Source organism: Quercus suber, unplaced genomic scaffold (genome assembly GCF_002906115.3).
Source record: "Quercus suber isolate HL8 unplaced genomic scaffold, Cork oak 2.0 scaffold_404, whole genome shotgun sequence".
Classification (NCBI taxonomy): domain Eukaryota; kingdom Viridiplantae; phylum Streptophyta; class Magnoliopsida; order Fagales; family Fagaceae; genus Quercus; species Quercus suber.
The window spans coordinates 310,731-320,872 of record NW_027069855.1 but is presented as its reverse complement, the minus strand read 5'-3'; the positions used below and the strand labels follow the sequence as shown (position 1 = coordinate 320,872).

The window sequence follows — 10,142 nt, the reverse complement described above, 5'->3', positions numbered from 1 at the left end:
GCCACAGCTAAACTAAAATCTGAAGGTTGGTGTTTAGACAGCAGAGAATCCCTGAAAGCGAAACCTTAAAACGCGTACTCAGTGGAGGCATCATCTATGACTTAAATAAGTACAAAGTCCAAGCTCAAGGCCTGGCATGGTAGCCCACTTGTTCACCTGGGGTTGGGCTGATTTTCTGCCCATGGGTCAAGTAAAAATGTAAAATAGGGTCTGTTCATCGTCGACCCTTAACTTTATTAGAAATATTAGTAGACGCCTAAGGGCATTGATTTATGACATTGAAATAAAGTGGCAGCAAATAATGCCATTATTTTCAATGAATAAAGTTTCTTCTTTTACTTCAAGATACTAACCGTCTCTGCAATAAGGTTTTCATACCCGGACCGTTCATTGAACCGTAAAAGGGAGAGGTTCAAGGTTTTTGAGGTTGAACCGAGGTCGAACCGGGGTCAAACCGCGATGACGTCATAATTAATTTAATAATTAATTAAAACCTAAATATAGGTACTAAATTTATAAAACTAGCAAAATTGACTAATATATCTATATATGTGAGGGAAATTTAATGATTTTAAGCATATATTTAATAATTAAATAAGAAAGTTAATAAAATAAAATAATAACCATGAAAATATTAAAATTTATGATTAATTTTTGAAGTAAAGTTGAATATCTTTAAAGGATTTTAATTATAATTTTTTTTTATTCTTTGTAAGAGATGGATAATTTAATTAACTAGAATAAAATTGTGTTAAGTTTTTTTTATGAAAAAAAAAAAAATTGTTAAAGGGTTGGACCATACGGTTCTTGACCGGTTCGTACGGTCCAACCCCGGTTTTAGGGGTTCACGGAATTGCCACATATGCCTGGTTCTTTATGCTTAAAAAACCGGTTTTCATCACGGTTCACGGTTTTCACGGTCCGACCTTCCGGTCCGGTCCGGTTCTGAGAACTATGCTCTGCAATGCTTGGCTTCCACCACCAATGGCCCGAGAGAGAAGGACTCATTCTCTCGCGTCGTGTGCTTCGTCAATAACTCTTTCGAACCTGCTGACCTAGATTTTGTCTACTCCACTCTCAAATGGATCTCTATCATCATCCTGTGAGATTTCTTCAATTCTTTTTACTTAAGTGTGTTTAGATACCGCTTATTTTGCTAAAACTGAAAAATTATTTTTGAAAGTAATGTATATAAAAATAAAAGTTAGTTGAAATAGTAAAGTAGACATATAAATAGTGCCAAAAATTTTAGTAGAGCTTATGAATAATAGCAAAAATGGGAGCCTTTCTTCAAGCCTTTGCTAGAGCCTCTTTCAAGGAGAAGCTTGTGGGTGAAATGCCAGGGGCTTTTGTGGAAGCTTTTGATTTTGAGAACCTTATGGAGGAAGACGATGTTTCTGATGCTGAAGATGGGGAGGACAACGGGCAACTGAGGGAAGGTTGGGTCTCTGTTAAGCTGACAAAGGAAACCAAGCGGCGCATCAGAGGGCCCTGGTCTAAATCTATTATAGTCAAGCTTGTTGGTAGAACTAATAGCCTTCTTTACATGCGGACTAAGTTGAACCAAATGTGGAGGCCGACGAGTAGAATGGATTGTGTTGATCTTAGTTTTGGGTTTTTTCTGGTTAGATTCTTTTCCAAGGAGGATCTTGACAATGTTTTAATGAAGGGCCCATGGTTCATTGGTGGTCAGTTTTTATCTATAAGGCCATGGGAGCCTTTCTTCAAGCCTTCAACGGCGAATGTCTCACTGATTGCAGTGTGGATACGCCTCTATGAACTTCCCATCGAGCTTTACGAAGCAGAGGTACTTAAGGAGTTAGGAGAATCCATCGGAAAGGTTCTGAGGATTGACTCTCATACGGCAATGGAGGCTCGTGGCAAATACGCTAGACTGTGCGTTCAAATTGATATAAACAAACCTCTGGTAAACACCATCCTGATTGGGCATTTTGAGCAAGTTGTGAGTTATGAGGGCATTCAAAGCCTCTGCTTTTCCTATGGAAGGCTTGGGCACAGAAGGGAAACTTGCCTGTACACCATTCGCAAGGGGAAGGAGCAGGTGGCGTCGGATGAGGATGGGCTGCCTAGGCATGATGCATCAGCTCACGAAGCTCATGCTGGTCATGGTGCTCAGTCCAGTCACGCCATGGCAGATGTGTGTGAGACAAAGGAGGAAAACGGTCAGTACGGACCGTGGATGGTAGTGAGCAAAAGGACAAACAATCGTCGAGGGACAAAAACGCTGGCCAGTACAGAGAGTACTAGCAAATCAGCCAAGAACATTGCGCCCCAACAACCTCCAAAATTTTCAGAATTGAGGAACACGGTGCCTAGTGGTCCAGCCTTTTCACAGGGCATGACACGTAAGGAGAGCTTGCATGGCGCTGGAAACCAGTCCAAGAGGACCGAATCTGTGTGGACTCCTAGAGATAGTTCCAAAGTGGGTCCTGTGGATGGTTTTGGGCCGACAAAGGGGGCCGAAGCTAGTGTTGGGCCTCTTAATATTTCGTCTCCTCAAGCCCAAACCCAAAGGAAATATCCGGCCTCTGTTAAAGGTAAAAAAGGCATTGACAGGGGTTTAAGTCAATCCTTTCCATCTAACTCTGACCGAGCTTCAGTGAGGGAGCTATCTTCTGCAAAATCTCCTTCTCTGCCTCCCTTCCATGTCTCATCTCTAAACCGTGCCTCTGCTGATCTATCCTTTACTTTCTCGGCTTCTTCTAGTGAGCCAAAACGTTCAGACGTGGCTGATGAGGACCTAAGCGACTTGACCGAGCAACAATGCTTAGGGGATGGGTGAGGTTCAATTTCAAGTACTGATGCTAAGACAGCCAATGACAGTGGGATTTTAGGTGAGTCTACCAACCTAATTTCCAGTTCTAATGGTCAAGGTCAGTTTTTGTGTGGTGGTAATGGGGTTATCGTTGTTGAGAAATCACTAGTCCTTGCTCTAAAGATGGGTCAGTTTATGAAGAATTGGGGTTTGACGGTATGGTATCGGAAGGAGGGGACGGAGTCCCTCCATCTGATTGAACGGTTTCCTCCAATCTCTCTTGTTTTAATAATGAATTTTTTGATTTGGAATAGCAAAGGAGCCTTAAAACCCTCTTTTCAGACTTACATTCATGAGTTAGCTCGGCGGCATGATCCGGCTATTTTTGTAATTATGGAGACTAAGTTGGGTGGGAGTAGAGCCAAGGAAGTTTCAAACAAGCTTCCTTTTGATGGTGCTATACATACAGAGACGATTGGCTTCTCTGGTGGATTGTGGTTGTTGTGGAATGAAGATAAGGTGGAGATCAAAGAGCTAGCTAAAACAGAGCAGGAAATTCATGTGGAAGTTAAGGTGTGTGCCTCTAATCTCTCCTGGATTTTTTCTGCTATTTATGCCAGTCCTAGGAGTGAAGAGAGGTGCATTCTCTGGAATAATCTTGCTAAGGTTTCTGAGTTGCATAATAAGCCTTGGATAATGGCAGGGGATTTTAACGAACCTCTGGTCTAGGAGGATAAATTTGGTGGAAGAGGAGTTAGTGTAAATCAGTCTCTAGCTTTCAAAGATTGTTTAGATATGTGCAGTATGGTTGATATGGGGTTTTCTGGGCCAAGGTATACTTGGACAAATAAGCGTGATGTTAACAACCTCATTTTGGAGAGGATTGATAGATTTTTCATGAATCTGGAGTGGTGTGTTCTTTACCCTGAGGTGAAAGTCACCCATCTGCCTCGTTGCCACTCTGACCATTGCCCGGTCCTCTTGGAAACTGTCCCTTTTAGAACAGTTCACCTAAACCGACTTTTCAGGTTTCAGGAATTCTGGCTTTCGGATATGTCCTTCCCTAATATTGTGTCTAGTGCTTGGAGTTGCAACAGGAAGTTAGCTGAGTCTATTGAGGTTTTCTCAAAGGAAGCAACCTTCTGGAATAGGAATCACTTTGGGAATATTCATCAGAAGAAGAGGAGAATTATGGCAAGAATTTATGGTCTTCAGAAAGCTATCTCTATTTGGCCGAGCTCTTCCCTCCTTGAGCTTGAGAAGCAGTTGAATAAAGAGATGGAGGTGAACCTAGATCAGGAAAGAGATCTCTGGTTACTGAAATCTAGAATTAATTGGATGATCCAAGGGGACCGCAATACCTCTTTCTATCATGTGTCTGCATTAGCCAAAAGGAAGAGGAACCATATTGCCTCGGTTAAAGATGAGAGGGGAGAATGGTTGACTGTTGAGAGGGAAGTAATGGAGCATTTTAGGAATGGCTTTATCTCCCTGTACACCACTTCTCTCCATGAGACCTCTCTGATGACTTGGCATAATAGGTTTGGTCATGTGCAGCTTTCGGAGGAAGTTAAGGACTCTATTATGGCATGGTTACTTTGGAGGAAATCAGAGACGCGCTATGGTCTATGAAGCCGCATAAGGCGCCAGGGCCGGATGGCCTTCACGCCGGGTTCTTTCAACGTTTCTGGCATGTGATTGGGGATTCTGTGTTGGAGGAAGTGCAGAGAGTCTTTAGAGAAAGAAAAGTTCCCAAGTATCTAAATAGAACTCATATTGTTCTTATTCCAAAAATCCAAGGCCCTGAATCCATTGGTAATTACAGACCTATCAGTCTGTGCAACACCACTTATAAGATAATCTCCAAAGTTATTGTTGCTCGGATTTGACCACATTTGGACTATCTTGTCTCGCCTTACCAAACTGCATTCGTTCCGGGAAGAAGAAGAGCTGATAATATTGTCATTGCTCAAGAGTTGATCCATACTATAGGTAGAGCCAAAGGTCGTAAGGGGTATATGGCTATTAAGATTGACCTAGAGAAAGCCTATGACAAGATTGAGTGGAGTTTTATTAGGGAGATGCTGATCTTCTTCAACTTTCCTGCCACTCTTATCGATCTTATTATGAGCTGTGTTTCCTCCGTTTCGACATCTCTTCTTTTCAATGGTGGCTGACTCGATTCCTTTTGTCCATCTAGAGGTATAAGACAAGGTGATCCCCTCTCTCCTTATCTTTTTATTCTTTGCATGGAATTCTTGGGTCATTTGATTGAAGAGAAGTGTGAAGCAAATCTGTAGTCTCCTGTGAGAGCCTCTAGGAGTGGTCCTTCTTTCTCGCATTTATTCTTTGCAGATGATCTGGTGCTCTTTGCAAATGCAGATCAAGTTAACTGTAACACTATTAAGTTGGTTTTGAATGACTTTTGCCTAAGGTCTGGGCAAAGGGTGAGTGTAGCAAAGTCTCGTGTGTTTTTCTCTCCCAATGTGGGGCCGGATCAAAGAATTCTCCTCTCTGATATTCTCAGGTTTAATTCAACTCCTAATCTTGGAAAGTATCTGGGGTACCCGTTAAAGCATGCAGGAGACCGCAAGCACGACTTTGATTTTGTGCTAGATAGAGTTAAGAAGAAATTGGCAGGGTGGAAAGCAAACTTACTCTCTATGGCTGGCCGGGTGGTTCTCATCCAGGCTTCCTCCTCAACCATTCCGAGCTATGTGATGCAGTATGCTTCTCTTCCAAACAAAATTCTTAATGGCATTGACAGGGTCAATAGAAACTTTCTCTGGGGGACGACGGATCATGCTAAGAAGATGCATTGGGTTAATTGGGGTGAGGTGACAAAACCTAAGGAGGCAGGTGGTTTGGGGTTACAAACTGCTAAAGGAAGAAACACGGCGCTTTTGGCCAAGCTAAATTGGAGGGTCCACCAAGAGGGGAATGCCCCTTGGGTAAAGGTGTTGAAGTTCAAGTACTGCAATAGGCTTCGCCTCAGCTCAAGAAATGAAGCGAGACTTCCTTGTTCCCCGATATGGAAGGGGTTAAAGAAGGGGGAAGGAGTCTTCAAAAAAGGGGTTAAATGGATTCCTGGCCATGAAAGCAGTCTTAATTTCTGGTTTGATACTTGGTCAAATCTTGGTCCTATCAGGTCCCGAATCCAAGGCCCTCTTCCGCAAGACTCGGATAACATGCAAATAAAAAATGTTCTTTCTCCCACTGGTTGGAATTGGTCCAATATCCCTTTTGAGATCCCCCTGAAGTAAAAGCTGAGATTCAAGCCGTCCCGGTCCCCGTGTGTCAAGGTGCAGTGATAAGCTTGCTTGGAAGTTCTCTTCAAAAGGGGATTTTGACATGAGAAGTGCCTATCTCCTTGCCATTAACTCTACAGGTATTGGTTCCTTCTCTGGTTCTTGGATTTGGAAACTTTCATCCTTGCCCAGAATTCAATTGTTTATTTGGAAGTGTATGCAGCAGAGTATTGGAGTCAAGGATTGTTTAGCCAAGAGAGGAATTCCACTAGATACTACCTGTCCATTATGTCATTCAGAAGCTGAAACTATTCTGCATGCTCTCAGAGACTGTAATTTGGTTAGATCCTTATGGCAACAACTGGGTATACACTGTTTGTATTCTACCTTTTTCTCTCAAGACATCAGGGATTGGTTAATCACCAATGGCGGTCTTAAGACAACTCAAAATGCAGTAGGTATTCCTTGGAATGTTTTATTTTCTTTCGGTCTTTGGCTAATCTGGAAGCAAAGGAATCAAGTTGTCTTCAACAGCAAGAGTGTCAACCCGAACTTAGCTAAGGCTATTGCAGCTCAAGCCTCTGAGTTCTTCCTTTGTGCCTCTCGGCCTAGACAAAACAAGAGAATGGTGCTCAGACAAGTGAAGTGGGAGAAGCCGTGGGTGGGATGGTTGAAGCTAAACACGGACGGATCTTGTAATGCAGCTTTGGGTAAGGTAGCTGGGGGAGGATTGGTCAGAGACAACTTGGGAAACTGGGTGGTTGGCTTTGCTAGGAAGTTAGGCAACGTGAATAGCTTCACGGCAGAAATTTGGGCACTTCGGGATGGTCTGATGGTTTGTCGGCAAATGAATCTCCTTGCCATTATCATTGAAATTGACGCAAAGGCTCTTGCTGATGCACTGAGGAATCCCAAGTATAGCAACTCAGTTATCTCTCCTTTATTTGATGATTGTAAGTACCTGATCTCCCAACTTCCTCATGTTCGTATCAATCATATCTTTAGAGAGGCTAATAAATGTGCGGATCAATTAGCGAACTCCGGTTATACTCAAGATTTAGAGTTTATTATGCATTATGTTCCACCCGTGGACTTGGTTTCCTTTGTTGAAGCTGATTACCACGGTGTTCCTTGTAACAGGCTTGGTCCTGAGTTGGTTCCCTCTTTTTAGTTGAATGTCATTTCCTGTTTACCAAAAAAAAAATAATAGCAAAAATAAGCTGAATAGTGAAATAATTTTAATTTTTCATTTCAATCCACAGGCACACTTAATATTTTTTTTTAGTCTTACCAATTTGTATTTGATATTGGGTCTCTCTTTTCTTCTTTTATTTTCATTTTTATTTTCTCATTTTGACTCTAAATTTTTGGGTATTTTTAGCATTCTCAGTATCATTTAAATTCTAGGTATGTTTTGTTTTTCCTTATCCTAATTCAAGTTGAAAATTCATTTTGTTTTGTTTTTGTCTCTAGAATTTGGTTATGCCTTTTGTTGGCACGAGTAAATAGCAATAACTTGCTGGCTCTGAATTGTGGATTATTAAATGCCCATTTGATCAATGATTGAGTTAAAAAATGAATCACTGACGGTGAATATTGAGGTTTAAGCTAAAGTGAGACTACATAAAGAGCTGTTCTTCACTTATGGTTTGGTCCTTTTCCTTTTTGTTTCATTTTTCATATAGAAAGCTAGTTTTGCTTATATTTCGTCCTACCTAACCATGTGGGTTGTTGGGGGTATTTGGATGACATTCACATATGGAACTACTAATTTCACTAGGAAAAAATGTGTTTTTTATTTATTTTATTTTTTAAAGTTAAATTAATTAAGCAATAGTGACGGAAGACCTTTAGGGGTTGATTTGTGAAATGCAATAGATAATGAACTTGTCTATTTGTCTTGATATTGAGAAATGGAGGAATTTCTAGTTATCTACTGAAATGCTAGCTGTAAAGTATGACTTATCTTGAGTCAAGGAGCAGGGAAAGTTGCAAGGGAGTAGAGGAGTGACTATTGCTATTGTGAAAAATTTGTAGCCATACCATTCATTTGCTTTGTTTTGATGGGTTAGTTTTGAAACTATCCTAACGGGATTGAACTAAAAACCTTGTGAAACATACCATTCAATTGCTCTGTTTTGGTGGGTTAAATTGAAACTATCCTAGTTGGAATGAACTAAGTTCCTTGATAAAATTCTACCCCATTTATAAGTTATTACTAAGAACCTACTCCTAATCCAGTGGCGTAACCAGAGACTAATCCTTTGATTGATGGGTTTATTAAATAAGTTTAATTATTTGCTTACCAAACACTTTCAACATGTTTTTTAAAGTAATATCTAATTTTAATAACTCAGCTTATATATAACCATTTCATTTTTCCTATCAAGATAACTCAGCTTATCAATATGAATAATTTATTCTTTGTTTCCTTTTTAGCCTCATTTTGTGCTTGACTGAGTACTAGTTCCTTATTCTTTGTTTTCTTTTCTGCCTCATTTATTCTTGAGCTGTTATATGCTACCCCTCAGAGTTAATTTGGAATCATTATCATGTTATTTGAGGTTTCCAAGGAGTAGCAAATAATAGCTCAAGAATAAATAAAAAGAATTAGTCTAACAGATTTTGATTATAGTTTTATTTCTTCATAAATTTGGCTGTTTTTACTTGTTTCATCTTTTTTCCCCCTTACCAAAGAGATGCAAATAGTGCACTAGAGCAAAAATAGATAAGAGGGAGAGAAAATCAAGTTATTTTTGTGTTTATAAAATTCTGTTAAGAGAAAAAACAACGTAGTCCAAGGATGAGTACTTCTAATCAGTTATTCAAAATGTTGCTAGTTTTAGCTATTTCATGTCTTGTTATTTAATTGTAGTTGTTCAACAATTAAAACATTGAACCACATTTTAAAGTCTCATGTGGTCAATTTCGATTTTAGCTTTGATTTTGTCACTTTTAAAGACATGGCCTATGTTCCCCTTAGAAAAACAGCAATTTTATGCAAAATTGAAATAATGGATTCCAATGACCACTTGTAGATCAAGTTTTCCATATAAAAATAATTATATATAATTAAAAAAAAAAAAGTTTCTTATAAGTGGCACAGAAAGTGCTTGTTGAAATGCTTCTAAGGGATTCCGTTTTTCCAAAACTTGTGGATTTGTGTTCTGCACATCAGGGGGTGTGGGTTCTTGTTAGTGTGGTGTTGAATTTTTTTTTTATTTTTTTATTTTTTATTTTTGGTTAGTAGGGGAAAAAGCAACACCTATGTATTTAAGGTGGAAGGATTTTTATAAAGAAATAAATTTTTTGTTCTATGTCATAGGGAGGACACAAGCATAGAGTTGCTATTTCTTTGTTTCTATTTCATTTCTTTTCTATGTGGTGTACATCTAAGTTGTAATATGAGTAGTTGGAATCACAATAAAGAATCTTTTACTGGTAAATAAAATGATAAGATATAGTTGATGATAAATGCAGAGTATGTTTTTTGGTACTAGCAGAGATAAATGACAGAAAAGAAAGAAAGCAGAATGCGTAGAGAAGAATAACCTTGTTAAACATTTTAGAGACTACTAAAAGATTAACTAATTCTTTGTATGACTAAAAGAGATTAATTTTATATACATATATGCATGAGTGACTGCTTGTTAAAATTGATGTTGTGTACAATTTTAAGCTTGCAATTGTGAACTTTTCTTTATGAAAACTTGCAGCTGATAAACGGGTATGGGGGTCTGCTAGATGGGACGAGTATAGCCTAATCACAGCAACCAAAGGTCTCAAAAAGATCACGCACAGTGATGTACCCCTTTTCTACTATACAAGACTTTGGTATGTTATTTGCTTATTCTATAAAGATTGGAATAACTTGAGATTTAGACGAAGGTGATTATGCTACATACCCTTTTGATATGCACGTCTCAAAGAGTAGTTTCATTTATTTAAGATCTCCTTTGATTTTGTAGGCATCTTGTTCAATTCTCCTTGTAAATATACACTAATCTTCTAACTTTGGCTTTTCATTTTAAAAAAGGTATGCCTGGTATGACCACCTATGCTGGTTTCCATAAAGTTCGTTCTCCTCAGAAAGGAGAATATGTTTTCGTTTCAGCAGC

At 39.2% G+C, this 10,142-nt stretch overlaps 1 protein-coding gene across 1 annotated transcript; it reads left to right on the top strand.

Annotated features, from left to right (window-relative positions):
- Window positions 1–1,276: 1,276 nt before the first annotated feature.
- Window positions 1,277–2,803, top strand: LOC136062338 (uncharacterized). The gene has a single exon (XM_065761266.1). The coding sequence runs from the start codon at window positions 1,277–1,279 to the stop codon at window positions 2,801–2,803; it is 1,527 nt and encodes a 508-aa protein (XP_065617338.1).
- The last annotated feature ends 7,339 nt before the right edge of the window (window positions 2,804–10,142 follow it).